Genomic DNA, 17,767 nt, shown 5'->3' with positions numbered 1-17,767 from the left:
GACAGCATTCAGGGAAGGAACTATTAACAAATGTCAATAGTTTAGGAGAGCAGGGATTGTTTTGCTGTGTTAAACCTGTTCTCTCTCTCTCTCTCTCTCTCTCTCTCTCTCTCCACACACACACACACACACACACACTGGTCCGATTTACAATTTTGGTCATCTTCCCTTGGTTTTGACGAAATCAGATGAATCATCACATATTCATTGAATATGATTCCATACTCAGATTTGTCTTGAGCATTTTGGTCATGGGGAAACAACATGAAACAGCAGAAAAATATAGGGTTGGAGCCAAACAGACTTGGGTTCAAACCTCAAGTCTTCTGATACACCAGTGGGGGTGGGGGGCAAGTCCTTAAAGTCTGGAAGCTTGTGCCAAGGCCCACCTGAGGGGGTTATCCTGAGGATGAAGGAAGATGCCCTGTGGAAGGTACTTGGGAAAGCGACTTTGGACAAGTATTCCATCTCCCTGATTTTCAGATTCCTCCTTTCAAAAAAGGGAGATAACAGGGCACCTGGGTGGCTCAGCCAGTTGAGCATCTGACTCTTGATCTCAGCTCAGGTCATGATCCCAGGGTCATGGGATTGAGCCCTACATTGGACTCTGTGCTGAGCATAAAGCCTACTTAAGATTGTCTCTTCTCTCTCTCTCTCTCTCTCCCTTTCCCCCTCTCCCATGCTCACCCACAGTCTCTCTAAAAATAAATAAATAAATAAATAAATAAATAAAAATAAATAAGGGGGACAATAAAGCTCATCTTCCAATAGACTAAGATCAAAACAGCTAGCTGAATGCACCCAACACAGAGTGCAATGCAAGACTCTGAGAAGCATAGCTGGCCGTCATTCAGTCAAGGGCAAGGGACCCCCAGCAATCAGGGGCTTGTCATCTGCTTGGGGCAAGAGGCAACACCTGTACTGAACAAACACCTACCTGGGGACCCAACATATGAAAAGGTCTTCATTGCACAGACACATTCTAGGTTTGGTGCAGCCTAGAGAGAAGGAAAGGCAGGGAGTCCAGAAGTGGTGAGGCCCCCGTGGAAAGGAAAGCAAAGCCTCCTGGGCCTTGAAGGGAGGGTGTTCAAGGGGGATAATGAGACCAGAAGGGGAAAGGGGCCACACAGGCAAAGCCAATAAGGTGAGGATGAATCCAGAGCAACTGAACAGGAGGTAAGGAGAGGTGGGAGAGGAGCTTGGAAACTGAGGTCAGGTGATGGAGAACTTTGGCGATAAGCAGGTCAGTTAACAGATACCCTGGTCAGTGCTAATGACAGTCAGATTTCATAAGTCTGGGTGAGACCACTATTAGCTGCACGCGTCCCCGAGTCTCAGGGACACCTGGCGTTTTGGTGGCAAACTTCCTCTCCCTCTCCTTTTCACTGATTTTAGAGAGCACTGCGGTTTCTTACCCCACCGGCCTGTGCAGCATGTACTCAATTTATAGTTTACAGGGGTTTCTCACACACCCATGTATGTTTTCCACTGAAGTCTGTACTTTTTCCTAGACCCACCCGAATTCCAGAGCATGGCTCATTTGTACGCCAAGTTCATAATATTTCTCTTTGTCACTCTCCTCTTCTTATAAAACCTAGGAGAAAGTTACCTTTTTAATGTTTCTGTGTGTTTTTAACAGCAAAAAAATATAAAGGATATCAAAAAAAATAATTACAAGGGTAATTTATGCTTCAATTTGCACTGAGAACAACCTAGTCAATGGGCTTCTGCCAAATCTAAAATCTTGTTTATCAGAGTTTGAGTATCTATAGGGGCATAATCCCTTTTATAAGTAAAAGAATAATTTAAAAGAATCTGTTTGAAGATTTTGTAAGAGTGGCGACCTAGGCTCTGGAATTCTGGGTTCCCTTATAAAGTAAGGCTTTAGAAAACACAACTGGATAAAAAGGGAGTTAGGTCTTCAGGGAGGAAGTCAGCTCATTTTGGTCATTTTGAGAATGCTTCTTATCTGTGGATTCCCAGCAGACAGAAGAGCCTTCCTGATCGGTTGATCAAACACATCTTCCTTAACTCCCCAGTATCACTGTGGCAGGAATTCCTCCAAGCTCACAGATGAGAAACTGAGAAGTTAGGTAACATGCAGAGGGTCACACAGCCTGTAAGTGGGGGCTCCGATCCAGGGCTCTCACCTCCAAATCTACCTTTCTTCTTGCCGGGCACCGTAAGGAAAGGCCTGTGCTCACCTTGGGCTGGGGTGGGGGGCTGCTGAGGAATCTATGCAGGACGTGGGGACCAGAGGTGGAGACATAAGGAACCAGTCACTGTTGGTTGATGGCTTTCCATGTGCCCCAAATAGGCAAAGACACCGGGGATCAGAATATCAGTGCGCCTTACCCAGGGCTCTGTGGCTGGGAGTTCCCACCTCTGAAATTCACATCTAGAATATCTGCTCCCAGAGTCCACAAAGTCTCTTGTCATGAAAGCATCCTGCTTCTTTCTTCACAAAGTGAACTTCTTTTTGTCAAGTTTCTATCATTACCCGCCATGGGCTTTTTCTCTCTCACCTCTTGTTTTTGTAGGGCTTTAAGAATTCTTACCACCTCTGTATATTCTCCTTTCCAGAAGTTTCTGAAATATTACTCATTTGACTTTTGCTAAGAACACTAAGGCTTCCACTCTCTTAATCCAGGTATATATTTTTCAAAATGACTATAATACTGCACTTTATGTTTCGCTGAAGTTTTGTTTAATCACAGCACGGCACCAAAAACCCGGAAGGTATTCCCTGCAAAATAAACTTCAAGGTATAGGCTCAATGCCAACAGCACTAATTGTTCAGAGGGAACTGGCATTGCTTGCTCATTCTTTCTCCCTCGTTATGACTGTCTTTGTCAGATCCTGCCTGTGTTCACAAGGTCGCTGATCTTATGAAAGAATAAACTTGAAAAGTCTTGCTTTAATCATTGCAGTAATTAGCAAATTTGGACACTGCATTATCTTTCCCTTTTTACTGGAAACACATTCAAGAATGGGCTTGTCGTTTCTCCAGAGCATCTCAGGAAGACTGAAGCTCGTAACTTGCAAAAACCAGGTATTCACCCGGCTACGAAAGAGCCTGAGTTGCTGGAATCTTCCTTTAGGAGCACGTGTCAGTGCCCCTCCTCACTAAGCCTATACTTTTACAGTCTTGATGGAGGTTGAATTATTGAATTACTTGGTGGACTTTTAGGAGGAAGAGGAATGGGCTAGCCACCCTTAGAATGGGGCATGGCGGAAAAGAAACTTTCACCATCAACAGGCTTAGAAGGAGGAATCCTGCAATCCTGAGGACTCTGATTTGCCAGCCACAATAATCTCTCAGTCTTCTGAGTTTTTATCTGGAGTGTGAGTTGGGAAGAGGCTACCAAGCCTTCTCCACCATCTTTTCTTGTTGGCACCGTCAGACCACCTGCTGCTTCTTCCCCTCAACTTCCAGACCTGCTGCCTGCCTGCTCTGATAAGTGAGTCAAGGCAGTATCAGTAAGAGCGTCTCCAGAAACTTCCTACCGTCTGTTGCTATTTTGGTCTTGTATCTGCTTCTCTGATGATTCATTCTCTTTCTGCCTGGTGTACTTTTCCTCTCATCTATGTCTGCCCCTCACCGGTTATGTTACCCAAGGTCCTGTGCTCACCATTCTTTACAGCTCTTTATACTATCTCTCGTGTCTTCCACCTGATGCTCTTGACCATGTCTGGTCCTATTATGTTAACTGTTACTGACTGACAGCACCTCCTCTGAGATCCACTGTTTTTCCAACATCCCTTGGGATACCAGTCCTAGAGAAGTGCCCAGAACTGACTTGTCCCAAACAGAAGTCATATTATTTATTCTCCCAAAAAGCAGTTACTTCTCCTGATTTTTGGTTCCAACAATGGCGCCTTCATTCTGCCACCTGTAAAGTCCTTCCCTCCTGCCTAATCTAGTGGGAGCGCTTGTAACGCACCTTGCGAATGCCTCCCTTTCCCCTTCTATTATCGCTCTGGGCTCCAGGCCTTCATGCTTCCTACCAGCCTCTCAACACACCCTTCTAGCAAGTCACGTGGCCTTCACTGCCAGACTGATATTCCTAGAGTGCAGCTCAGAACCCCCCCAAACCAGAGCCTTCGTGACTCCTCACTGCTTACCAAACCGAACCTCAGACAGTCCTTGATAACCAGCCTACCCTTGAGTCTCATCGCTCCAGAGACTCAGCACTAAAGACTGTGGACTCTAGAGGCCAATGACCTTGCATCAAAGTTGGCTTCACCCCTTATGAAACAAGTTACATAACCTCTACACCCTGCTTTCCTCCTCTCAGAAATAAGGCTAATAGCAAAGCCTACCAGATAAGATAGACAGCTGTTGTGAGGATTAAGGTGGACCTGGAACCAAATGGTCTTTAGTCAGCACTCAGCGTCACCTTGACTCTTGCCATCAGCCCTCCCCTGCCGCCCCCCGTCCCTCTCCTCCCTGGTGCACCTGTCATTCTCCTCACTCTGATGGCTTCTCTCATCCTGACTCTCAAAGTCCTACCCATTCTCCTATGCTCTCTCAGACTCCCCAATGCCTTTCTCAACTGCCCCAAACAGATCTGGTCTTATCTCTTGACTCTCCCCAACTGTTTGCCTGTGCACTTCTTCTCTTCAGCCTGATGCCACAGACATTCTGCTCTTTGAGTGGATTCTACTTTTTCTCCACTTCTGTTCCCATCCACACGTCATCACAGAAGCAGACTGGGGGATCCCTGAGATCAAGGACTGAGTCTTTTCCCAACACCACTCAGCCTCCTGCTGAGCACGCTGCCTGCACACATGTGCTGGGCGAAGGGGCTTGGGGCTGGAGCCCAACTATCCAAACCCCTAATAGGATTTAATTAAAAACTCATTAAATATGCATTCCCACCAACTTTCAGGCTAACACATCATAGACTATTTCTAAAGATATTGAAAGTTAAACAAAGGCTGCTACAAAAAGCATGGTTTAGAGAACATTCCCAGGAGGCTGGGCTAGACAGGCCAATATCCAAAATAACCAAAATTTATTCTTAAATTTTTTAATGTTTATTTTTGAGAGAGAGAGACAGACAGACAGACAAACAGAGAGACACAGAATCTGAAGCAGGCTCAGGCTCCGAGCTGTCAGCACAGACCCTGACACAGGGCTCAAACTCACAGACCAAGAGGTTATGAGCTGAGCTGAAGCCAGACACTTAACAAACTTAGCCACCCAGGGGCCCCTATAGAATTTATTTTTAAATATACATACCCTCACACAGCCTTAGACTCTGAAACACCATGTACTGACATAGGCTGCTCCCCGTCAGAGTGAGATGTATTTGATTATAATCACAGAAAAGAGGCTCTTCTAAGTTTTAGTCCTATAATATTCATTCCCAAATTGAGGAAATCTTAGAAAATTCGCTTTGACTTAAAATATAAAACACACTGAGAGCCAAATACCCTGATTGCCACAGGTATGCTAACACAGGCCATAACTAAGCATGGCACTGAGGGAGACGAGAAGCGATGTGATGATAGGATCTTGTCCCCTGAATTGGCCACACCGTGAATCAAATCCCCCTCTTCCTCCCGGGATTGCGGCAAATCCCTCTTCTTCTTTATTTCCCTTGTTTTCATCCCCAGGATCCAACTTTCAGTCCACACTCCCAGGCAAAAGCCAAGGAGTTTTATTACAGTGTCCTTCTTTTCAAAATACTTTGCATGCTGCTTACTTTCCCTGTATGGGATTTATTCAACTACTTTGTCTAGGTGAGTGGTGCCCCATCTAAGCAATTCTAACAGCCGATCTATTGCTTTGAAATGTTCGCCAAGGGAAATAAATGCACCCGTTAGGCGTTTTCAGATATATGTTATTTTAAAACACTTTGGATAAAAAGTTCTCCATTGGCATAAATGCAGGTCACAGTTCAAGTGAAGATGTAATTATAGCCAAAATTCCACCTTCATGTCAATGCCTGTTGATTCAACCAGCATTGCCCAAGGGATTATTTGGACCAAGCTCTGGGAGCCCCAAGAAAGAATCAGGTAAATCTCCATTGTCATGGCGCTTACAAGTCAGTCAGTAGGCGAGAGAGACACATAGATTGCCTTGTAACGTAGGGCTGAGTGGGACTAGCCAGCTAATACGCGATGGGGAGGGATGTCTACAGGGACTTCCTAGCCTCGGCGTGGCTGGTCATAGATGGCTTCCTGGCACTAGTGCCAGACCCGAGTCTAAACCAGTGGAGAACATTTATCACCTCACTTAAGGACAATTAGATTATAGACACAGTGACAATTAAATTAGAGACAGTGATTTTTAAAAAAGGCAAAGAGCCAGAGTAGATGCCGTCTTTCAAAAGAATTATAGAAAGCGATGCATGTGAAACTAAACACTGCAAGGGCCTATTGATTCCCAGTTTCAAATGTGAAATGTATTTGAAATTTGCATTTAATTCTGAGGTCACAAACAAGATTCTGCCACTGTGGGCCTGTGTACATGAAATCTGTGGTTTTTAAAAAATAGATAAAACTCGGGGCACCTAGGTGGGTCGATTGAGAGACAGAGAATCAGTGGGGGAGGGGCAGAGAGAGAGGGAGACACAGAACCTGAAGCAGGCTCCAGGCCCTGAGCTGTCAGCACAGAACCCGACAAGGGGTTCGAACTCAAGAACCGCAAGATCATGACCTGAGCCAAAGCCGGATGCTTACCTACTGAGGCACCCAGGCACCCCTTGAGTGTTTCTTGGTCAGATTATCCCAACTTTCATATGGATAAGAATCGACTCGTGTGACATAGCACCCAGCTCCTTTGTTAAGGAATGTTGTTAAGACCTACATCCCTATAATAACATTTTTTTAATACTGGTTAGAGGGAAGTTTGGGGGGATGTTTCATCTTTAATATGGACCTCAGGTGGAAGCTACAGATTTGAAATTTATTAAACAAGATAAGATGTTGAAAACAAAGCACCGCCATGTGGTGATGTTGTTAGCATTGGGATACTCTCTATACCTACAGTTTCATTATTAATGTTCATGCTAAGTACTCACCCATGAGGCGTTTGTCACTTGCATATATATATTTGTATCTCATGTTGCCCACTGTTTATATATAAATTCTTTCCATGGACTTTTGAAAATATAAAGAAGACAGGGCAGATTCTCATTGTGTAGTATTTAAAGAATTCTAGACAAAGGAACCAGACGCTTTAGCGGGTATGTGGGGGATGGCGTTTTTAGGAAGAGTACGGATGATGTCAAATCTCAAGATGTTTCAAAGCAAAGGATAAACTGTTCTTAAAAGGTAGGAAGAAAGGGTAACTCAGGAAGTGAGAAAGCCAGAATTGGAAAGCCAATCGTGTATTGTTTGGCAGTGCGGAGTAGAATGGAGCAAGATATCAATGTGTCAACATTTGAAGGGACAAACATCGCTGAGTGGGAGCGTTATCTGGCGTGGTAGGCACGGGCTTTGCAAGCATTCATACTGAGAAATGGCGCTGTTAACTGCCTGCAGAGCTGGGAACAACATTAACAGAAACCGAGGCAAGAGACTCTCCCTTGCCAGACATGTGGACATTTCATGCCAATGTCAGGGGGGAACCTCCAGCCTGTTAGCAGAGAAGAACATTCTTTTTTTCCTTTTTTTTTAAATTTTAAGTTTATTTGTTTTTTGAGAGAGAGAGAGAAAGAGAAAGCAAGAGCACAAGTGGGGTTGAATTAGAGAGAGAGGCTCCCAACCAGGTTCTACGCTGTCAGCATAGAGCCCCATGCAGGACTTGAACTCACGAACGGTGTGATCATGACCCGAGCCGAAATCAAGAGTCAGATGCTTAACCGACTGAGCCACCTGGATGCCCCGAGAAGCACATTCTTGATGCCTTTAATATCGTGCTAGGTTCTAGGCTCGCCACTAGCATGGTGTTCTTTGAGTTTTAACTTGAGCGCACCATGAATTTCAGCGCCCGCACACTCTGCTGTAGGAAAAACAGAACTTTGGTAACAGCTTGTCCTTGGGCCTAGTTATGGCCTAAAGGTTTGGCCACAGCACAAGTATCTACATTTCACGGCAACCCGCCAGTGACATGAGAAACACTCCACCTATCGCCCAGATCAATTTTCCATATATCACCGATCATTAGATATGCGTAAGCACGATGGTATTTCCGCTTATCATTTTCCAGTTACTTAGAGGGCAGCCAGCAGTTAAAATTTACATAAGTGAATGCAACCACTCCCTCAAAGATAAAAAAAAGTATTGAGCCTTTATTATGTATGACAGGGTGGATTTAGGTAATGGCACTAAGCCTCGGGATGCCTCACGTGTGCTAAAGCTTTGTACCTAATTTTCTAGTCACATTTTTCCTTAAAGAGGGCCCCCAAATCGTATATTATTCAAGCTCCACACCACCTCGATGAGTGTCTGGTGCCAGTACTGGAGAAAACACAAGAATTTCATAGTTATCAGCCCGACACCAGGGGGCAACTTCAGCCAAAATTGGATGTGGATTGAAACCCAAATCCGACTACCTGGGTCCTCCAAACAGCCTGAGAATTGAGTCCCTACTCAGAGGCATCCCTCTGTATTCTAATGGCCCCATGGTGATGTGTAATCCCAGGGTCATAGTCAGATTAAGAACCCTGAACCCTAGATGGGAGAATTAGTGCCCAGTGTAGTCCCCTGGCCTTTGACCAGCGCCACAGCCCCCATCCCAGAAAGAACTGCTTACTTCTGCTCCTTTCACTGCGGATCAACACATACCCAAATTGCTCTGAATTTGAACCCCAGAGCTGCAGGAAAGAACAAAACAAAACTGTACTTATTCTGTTGCTAATTCTTTGCAACATTTCCTTCCCACCCTCAGCCCCGGGGCAGAGGCAGGCTCTTCCGCATAATTGCTAACTGCTTCCTATGGACATGTGTGTTTTTGTATCAAATATCAACACCCTGTCCTTCTCTGTCCAGTCTGTCTGATGCTAAGAGCATGATTAGACATCCCTGGTTCGTGTCCATATCATGGCTAAAATACCTGGCTTTTTGTGCTCTAGAATTTTAGGTGTAGAACCACAGACTGTATTCTGGAATGAGGCTACAGGCGACCTTCTAGAGTCAAACTGGATGGTGGTGACTATGGGTTTATCGATCTTTTCACCTGTGAAGGTTTTCTGCCCGCTGAAGGGAACACAGGTACACAGACCCCTCACAAGCTCTGACGACCTTTCTTTAGGAGGCGTGTTTTGGGCTAAAACGCCCTGGGAATATGGTTAGAATTTCCACGTGGACTCCGGCTGCACCCTACTGAGTGGAGAAGCCCCCAGCACTGTCCGTATTAACCCACAGCACTTTTTGCGACATTTGTCAGATTCCAGATTTTGCCTGAACGGCAGGAACTTGGATTTTGCTCCTTTCCCCCCTTTCACCTCAACAAAGTAACACTCACAAAATAAAACGTTTTTCCCAGAACGTATTTTTTAGATGATAAATTATTTTCTCCCTGCCCGTGCCCTCCATCCTCCCCGTCAGGGTGGGAAAGCAGGCCGTCCTCCTCTCCTTCAGTGGAGGGAAGGTTTGGCATTTCTAGAACTGCTTACTTCTGGCCACACGGTTCCCTTCACCTGCCTGTGAGCCGGCACGGGGAAGCCACCTGATCGGCAGCAGAGCGCCGGGTGTGTTGGGTCAGGGCTCTCTGCTTCCCCGGCCACTGCATCCTTAACGGTTACAGAGCAGGGCTCTCCCACGACCCAGCCCCACTGCCAGGATGGCTCTATGACACAGAGGTGAGGGCCAGGGAGACAGAAGGAAGGATAATAACTCCAGTCTGACAGGCCTCTTGCATCTGTCCATTAATACGCAACACTCTCTTCTTCGCAGGCATAAAAACTGACATCAACTCTTGCCATAGCTTCCTAACTATTTTCCAAGCCAAGTTACCTTGACTTGAAAGAAGAATTAAGACACATTTGGAGATACCTGAGTTTGTCCAGTGTGAGGTGCTTAATTAAATTGCTGCAGGCTGGGCAGTAGGGGAAGGGGCCCAGGTGGCTCCGTCGGTTGAGCGACGACTTCACCTCAGGTCATGATCTCTCAGTCCATGGGTTCGAGCCCCATGTCGGGCTCTGTGCTGACAGCTCAGAGCCTGGAGCTGCTTCAGATTCTGTGTCTCCCTCTCTCTCTGCCCCTCCCCCACTCTCACTCTTTCTCTCTAAAATAACATTTAAAAAAATTTTTTAAAAAGTGCCACAGGGGAAAAGACAGTAGCTGAATTACTTACATATTAAAGGCTGCAGGAAAACGATTAAGGAGGTTTGTACGCCTTGAACGGGGACAGTCATCGGTGCCCTATCATGCCGACGGCGACGCTTGCTTTGGTTCTAAGATTCTGATGCGGCCAACAGGCAAGTACGGTCCCGAACCACCCAGACTCTGATGTGAGGCATGTGAGGAAGTCAGCGGATTGCTCGTGTCGAGGAGGGGCGCGGCAGGAAAGGCTGTCCGAGGGTTTGACATTTACTGATTGAGGCTGAGAATGCTTGCCTGTCTGCAGTCGGTGCCTCCCATCGGTGGTTCCTCTTGTACCAAGTATGTTGCTTTCAGGTATATAATTACACACACACACACGCACACGCACACGCACACATGCACACACATGCACACACGCACCAAAACGAGAAAGCACAGCCCTTTGGAGATCTCCTCCCCGCCAGGGCAGAGCAGGAGCCCTGGGCGAAGGAGCCAGCAGACCTGCTTTCATTGGCTCTCACGGCCCAGTTGGGAAGCCTGGGGTCTCGCTTTCGTTCCCGCAAAAACGCGCCGTCTGCCCTGGTTTGAAGTGTGAGGAGAGGAAATTGGGAAAATAGCACTTTCTGTAAAATGACCACAACCGTTGGTGGAGGAGGGAGTGGTACGAGGGTGGGAGGGCTTTTTAAAAATGTGTTTTCCTTAAGCTTCCAGAATCACAGCATTCAACCTGGTCTATTCCTGCAAACCCCCACGACCACCCCCCACAAGCACTTATGTGTTTATTTAATTCAGGGAAGACATGGCAGCTCCGTTATTTGATTAGCATTTCTGAGATGCTGATGTCCCCGATCTGGTTAAACTTTTCTCTTTTCCAGCCTTTGGGGAAGCTTTGCCGTGTTTCCTCTGGGTCACTCCCCACATGCTCATTGATTACATTCACAGTTAGGAAGGACGGAAAACTACTAAAAACAAAACCAAAAAGACAAAAAAAAAAAAAAAAAAAAACCCAGGAAAGGAAGAGGGGAGGGAGCCCTGTGTCAGGTAAGTGCTTGCTGGGTCTACCGGCAAACTTCCGGATACTTGGGGCCAAGCGATGGTATTTGAACCCAAGTGCCTGCTGCACTTGACTCTCCCTTTGGATTCTTAGGACAAGTTTAAGTTGAGAGAACCTATCACCTAAGGCTATGCTGGATCGTTACACAGTTGTTTAAACATTTATGAGACGAGGCACAATAGGGTGAGATCTGGGAAGGCAGTCCATGGGGCGTGCGTGCCAGTGTGATTCTGAGGTTTCAAAGAAAGGACTTTACACATCATTTGTCATTTCCTTTTTTCAAAATTCTTCCTTTAAGTAAAAAAAAAAAAATTACAATATTTTCTGCTCAGAAGAAAGAAACCTGCAGGCATGAATTGATTGGGACACTAATTTGAGTCTTTGGTTTTCTCAAGTTGAACCTTGCGTTATGTGGTCAGTTTCCCAACCCGTGGCTTAAAGAAGCGGGGAGGTCAAGAAACACCTCGCTGAACGGCAAGTTCATATTTCCTCCGGGCGGCTAAATGCGGAAGTGCAGAGAGGAGATAAAGCACTAGCTTCACGGGAGCGGTGTGGAAATTTCACTCCGAGTAACACCGCTTTGCTGAGAGCAGTGTAAACTCACAGGAAATCACACGCAGGGTCTAAGCCACGTTACCCCGCCAGGTTGTGAACCGGGTTCATAATGTTTCCAAAGCCAGAATTGTTTACCTTCCTTCCACCTTCCGTGGAAAACTTACATAACTTTTTTTTTCTCTTTCTCTCTCTCTCTCTCTCTCTCTCATAAGGATAGGTAACAGATTTGAAAATATTCCGGTGAGGTTTCGCCTTACGGCAACCTACCCTGACTGTCCCCGGGGCAAAGGAAAGGAACAGCCAGAGAACGACCCAAGAAGTATCTAATCACTGCAAAGCAGTACCAAACCCGCTCTGACAGACACTGTGAGAGAAAACACTTGCAAGGAGAAGCCGGAGTCATTCCTTCCCTCCACCTAGATCACTTACACTCAGAGCAAACAAGACAACATCTGGATATGGTTTCACAAGCAAGAAGGAAAGCACTTTTTCCCCTTTTTGCCCCATCATTAAGTAAAAAACGCGTTTTCCACATGCAAACAGCACTTGTAAATTTCCCCCAGATAAGCTGGGAAGTTTTGAATGATTTAAGTGAGTTTCAAGAGAATCACCACCCGTTCATTGCGTTGGAGTACAGTTTTTCAGAAAACTCTGCAGCCGGCTGAGTGCCCCGGTGTTGACCGAGGCGAGTACCTCTTACCTGCAGAGATGCACCAGGCTCCTGGCTAGATGGGAGACAATGACCTGGCAAAGAACCGGTCTGGGCGATGGAGGTCGCCTTGGGAAAGATAGGTGTTTGGGGTTCTCTCAGAGTGAAGAAAGGTCTCTCGCTGTTCGCTGTCAGTCAAAAAACTAGTTGGTACAAGTTTGAGTAGGATTTACCTGAAGGAACTGAAGAGAGGAGGAAAGAGATTGGGAGAGATTGAGCAGAGGGAGGAGGGACCTGGAGGGAGGAGGGCAAGGGGGGAGGGAGGAGAGGGAGAGAGAGAGAGGGAGAGGGAGAGAGAGGGCTCCATGATGTCAGCAGTGTGCCTTAAGGAAATCTACAGACCAGCAAAACATTCTAGTGGGCACCCAGCCCTGAGCTCCCTCAACACCTGCAGGAAAGAAAATGAATGTCCTTTTGAAGAAAAGAGCCAGTTAACCTTTGAGGAAATTTTGGCCACTCTTATCAAAGCCTCTTTTTTTTTTTAAAGGCCCCTTTGCCTACATAAACCATAAATAAGTAACCAGACGATCTCTTTGAGCCAGCTCTCCTATACCTCCTCCTCCTCCCTCCACTGCAAATGAATATTAACAGACATCCCTGCCTCTTGGGAAAGGCAGAGGAGCCTGTACAGATGACACATATATTGAATATATATAAAAGCAAAATGTCACAGAGAAAAAACTGTGTTTTTAGCTCAATCCCCTTATGGCCACGTTGATTTTTTCCTATAGCCTCTGTGTTCTCAGATCAGAAAGCATAAAGAAGTTGGATGGATGTGCGTGAGATCAGGTTCTTCTGGACCGTGAAAGTTGGGACGGGGGTTCCATGTTGGACTCTGGTTTCCAGCATGTGTGCGGAGTCTGGCGCTTCCGTGAGGAACGGCCTTACTTCCATCCTTGAAGCCAAAGGCTAAGGGGAAGGCTCAGTCTCTGAAAACGGAGGCAGAGTTTCTTTCTGGAACACCGTGGTATGTCCTCCCTACACCAAGCAAGCCATTTCTTGCCGCCATGATGCCAAGGGAGGCCCGTCCAAGACCCGTGTGGGTCTCCAGGCTCCCGGCGGCCAGAGTACACAGGGGGAAGCCCTGGAAAACACTGAGAGGATGACTGTGCCACAGGCACCTTCCCCAGTGAGATTCCCCTGCACAGGTCCAAAGGCGCGGCCAAGGGAAGCGAAGGCCATCTGTCACCAAAAATGACCATGACACCCTCACACTCCCACCCCCTACACGGGCACCTGGGCAGGGTCAGGGCTCTGCAGCTGCTTTATGCTGGAGGAAAGAGGGTGTCACTTGATGGATTTGTTGGAAGCAAATGATATGCCCCCTCCCCTGATTTCTGGGGTCCACACTGCTGTCATCATCCTCTCTACTCCATGCTGGGTACAGCTGCGGCTTTTCAGGGGGCTCGAACTAAATGCGGGCAGTAAGGAGTGAAGGGTTATTCTCCTTTTTAAGGGGGAAAGTCTGAAACTCCCTATTTTGTCCCATCCCCTCCCTTGACTCCAAGCCCTGGTGTAAATCATTCCTTTTTCTGACTCCCCAGGGGGAACGGTGCACCCTTTTGTTCTTCTCTTTCCCAGGAAGCAAGGGTCTCCTCTTCAGCCTGCGAGAGTATGGTGGCCCGTCACAGAAGATGCTGGGTTTCCGGGGAGCTCAGGGCTTGAGAGAATGAAGAAGACACGGAAGGTACAGATACCTTCAAGCTGGTGATCTTACTCCAGATCATAGAGTCAGGTGGACATCATAGGAGGCTAGTACAGAAGTCCCATATAAAACAGGCAAGGGAGCCTGGGTGGCTCAGTCAGTTGAGTGTCCGTCTTTGGCTCAGGTCGTGATCTCACAGTTAGTGAGTTTGAGCCCCCCATCAGGCTCTGTGCTGACAGCTCACAACCTGGAGCCTGCTTCAGATTCTGTGTCTCCCTCTCTCTCTGCTCCTCCTCTGCTCATGCTCTGTCTCTCTCTCCCAAAAATAAACATTAAAAATTTTTTAAAAATAATAAAACAGGTAAACACAGAGGTAGAGATAACAAGAAAGGGGAAACCCGACATCAAGGTGTGACTATATCCTACCTCAGGTGATTTGCACAGGCTGTCCCATCAGCCCAGAATGTTCCCCATCAGATCTTCATTTACCCAATTGACCCCATTCAGGACTTAGCACAATGGCACCTGCTCTGGGGGGCTGGGCCCCTCATCTCATGGGGCCCCAACCCAATTCTCTTCCTAGTTCCCCCTTTCACTCTGCATGTCATTTAGCACTGCCTGAATTGTGCCAATTCTTTAATCATTTCCTGCTGGTTCCCTTTAGCGCTCAGCTGCACCAGTCATGTTCACTACACGTCCCTAAAACCATTAATTGTCACGTAGATTTGTAACTGTACACTACGATTTGTTATAATTGAAATGTAATTCTTATTTTCTTACTTTTGATGAACATTTCCAGTCTCAGCTTTAATTAATAAACTAAAATTTGAATACTTATTCTCAACTGATAAAGTTCTTTCAGAAATGTTATTAATTTGATGCTCAGGCCAAAGAGGCATGATTAGTTGCATTGAAGGATGAGGAAGCCAGAGAGGCTAAGTGATTTTCTCAGAGTCACAGAGCTGGAAGGGGGTCAGGGGTGAGGCTGGAAAAGGTTCTTCTCTCTCTCAGCGCATGCATTTTTCATTAGGCTACATTTTTCTCAGATTAGTCTATTGTGGGCATACATACACATGTGTCGATTCCTTTGACTATCAAGCCATATACTACATGAATGATAATCACGGTCTAGTATTCTGGTCTTAATTCTTGTAGGACTGTACACAGTAGAGCTCATGTGCATTCATCACACACTCCTAAACATTGTGAAAGAAGAAAATGAGTTCAAAATAGTATGAATACATGAAATAATTTAGAGGTTAAGACAATTAGATGTTGAGGTTGTAGGTATGACAGAATTCACAAAAGGTGGCAAGGCATTAAAAATGCAAGACAGAGTGTTGTCAGGTGAATCGGAGAGTTCTAGAAAAGTATCTATGAGATTTCTGTCACAGGGAGACAGACAGCATCAAAAATAATTAATAAATTATTTTAATAACCGATTTATTTATTTATTAAAAAAATAAAATTATTTAATAACCGAATTACGTCATTCAGTTATTAAAACATGCTAAATGAGGGAACAGGACAAAGTATTAATCTTGACAGAAAACATTTTGTGTCACCCAGTCTCCCTCCTATCCAGTGAGTGAAATCTGCTTTTCAATCCACTTTTAAAGAGGGGGATCTGGAATCTACAATCAGATTACTTCAAAAAACATAGCTTATCATCTTGTAATTGAAGATAGTCAATGTCATTGGTCTTTTCCCCTAAACTAAAATATAAACATGAATGAGTATTCAGTGAATCTTCCTCCCTCCCTCCCTTCCTTCCTTCCTTCCTTCCTTCCTTCCTTCCTTCCTTCCTTCCTTCTTTCCTTCCTTCTTTCCTTCCCTTCCCTTCCCTTCCCTTCCCTTCCCTTCCCTTCCCTTCCCTTCCCTTCCCTTCTCTCCTCTTCCCTTCCTTCTCTCCCAGTTAATTGAAAGCAAGACTCTTACATGTGTCAAATTTAAATAGAGTACACACCTAAAGTCTGAATTTTTATCCAAAGTTCCAAAATGATGTCTTAAAACTGGACAGAAAGGATCACGAGACCTAGGTCTTTCAGGAGAGCCATTTCCCAAGAATAATTTTCAAAAGAAAAAAGAAAAAGAAAATACTGAAGTGCTTCCTATTCTCATCTTGGCTTAAATTGAGACATAAAAACCTTCAAGCATGATGAAAGGAAAGAAGTATATTTTTACCTTTGGATAGATCTATTTAAGTTGCATTAGATATGGGACTGTTTAAGGAAGGGTTATGTCAGTGTTAAAACCTCCTGGAAGCTGCCTATGACCCCACTGGCTTCAAGTGCCCTGCACAGGGTCACTGGGGGTGGCCAGGTGCCTCCTTTGCTCCCACAACTCCTGTCCCAGAGGCATGTAAGGGGCGCCTGGGTGGCTTAGTCGGTTAAGCGTCCGGCTTTCGCTTGGGTCATGATCTCGTGGTTCGTGGGTTCGAGCCCCGCGTCGGGCTCTGTGCTGACTGCCGGCTCAGAGCCTGGAGCCTGCTTCATATTCTGTGTCTCCCTCTCTCTCTGACCCTCCCCTGCTCACTATCTCTCTCTCTCTCTCTCTCTCTCTCCTAGAAATAAAATAAAACATTAAAAATTTAAAAAAAAAAAAACAAAAAACATCCCCCGCCCCCCGGAATGTAGGTGAGCCATGGGGAATGAAGAATGCACATTTCAATCCTTCCAAGACTCTGCAGACCAGAGCTGGGGCCCTGCTTGTCTTTGACCTTGCCAATGGGAGGCTTGCATCAGGAAATCACAGAGCTGAACTCGTCTTGGAGTGGCTTTCTAGAAGCAGGTGTTGTGACCAGGAGGCACTTGCGATTTATTCAAGTGCTCTTGGAAGCACTCTGATGGAGGAAGGGGAGGCAGGCAGGGAAGGGACGAAGTTAAGGAAGGGGACAATTTTAGGCTCAGGCCAGAATCTGGAGAGGGTTCTGGAGTGAAAGTAGCATCTTAGATAAGGGAGCTGGAATTTCTTGCTCCTGCCCCAGCCACCCTTGCTAAGAGGTGAAGGGCTGATGGGCCATCCAACTTCCTCGGTGCTCTGGCTTTCTATGTCTGCAAGGAAGTGGCTTTGGTAGCCCACAGCAGCTCTAAGGAGAAGGTGGCTGGGGGTGACATATATGCACAGAGAAGTGGGGAAGGAGGTCCAAGGGGATCTGGGCAGACCACCAGGGGCTTTGGTTCATCCTGTGAACACTGGAAGTGATCCCTTCCACTGGTACGGTGAACCTTCACCCCTCAGCGTCTGCCACCCTCCTCCTCTGCTACATCAGTTTCCCAATCAAAATAAAATCAGGAATCTCAGCACTCAGCTTTGGAATTTGTCTTAAGACGCACGCGGTCTTAAGTTCCAGGTGTCTTAAGTGTCTGCCTCCAAGTGCCAGGCGGACCCCAGCAGGGCCCTCCATCACTAACAGAACACTTGCTATTGAGGCCATGTCAATTTAATTGATTAATAACTGAACTGGGTGTCTTCTCTTTGCTGGGCTACAAAGACCCCACGGTCCCAGGCCTGGAGGAAAGTGCAAGATTGGGAAGTAGCCGACTATGATAAATGCTATATTATGAAAATATTCTAGAAGCCCATA

At 46.2% G+C, this 17,767-nt stretch overlaps 1 protein-coding gene across 5 annotated transcripts in view; it reads right to left on the bottom strand.

The window, feature by feature from the left end:
- The window catches only part of KCNJ15 (potassium inwardly rectifying channel subfamily J member 15), a 74,220-nt gene that overhangs the window by 31,777 nt on the left and 24,676 nt on the right, over nucleotides 1-17,767 (bottom strand). The window contains exon 1 of one of the 5 annotated variants that reach the window (XM_039229431.1): nucleotides 12,528-12,610. The exons of 2 other annotated variants lie outside the window; for them this stretch is intronic. Coding sequence is in view for 1 of the 3 variants with exons in the window: in XM_039229397.1 (XP_039085328.1) it covers nucleotides 10,250-10,310 (61 nt within the window). In the remaining 2 variants the exon portion in view is untranslated. Of the gene's footprint in view, nucleotides 1-10,249; nucleotides 10,505-12,527; nucleotides 12,611-17,767 lie in introns of those variants that run through there. 2 more of the 5 variants (XM_039229397.1, XM_039229413.1) reach the window with 2 other exon arrangements.

The sequence above is a fragment of the Hyaena hyaena genome, unplaced genomic scaffold (genome assembly GCF_003009895.1).
Source record: "Hyaena hyaena isolate Hyena2069 unplaced genomic scaffold, ASM300989v1 scaffold_2, whole genome shotgun sequence".
Lineage (NCBI taxonomy): Eukaryota > Metazoa > Chordata > Mammalia > Carnivora > Hyaenidae > Hyaena > Hyaena hyaena.
Note: the sequence above shows the minus strand (reverse complement) of the source record. Positions and strands in the feature narration are given on the sequence as shown.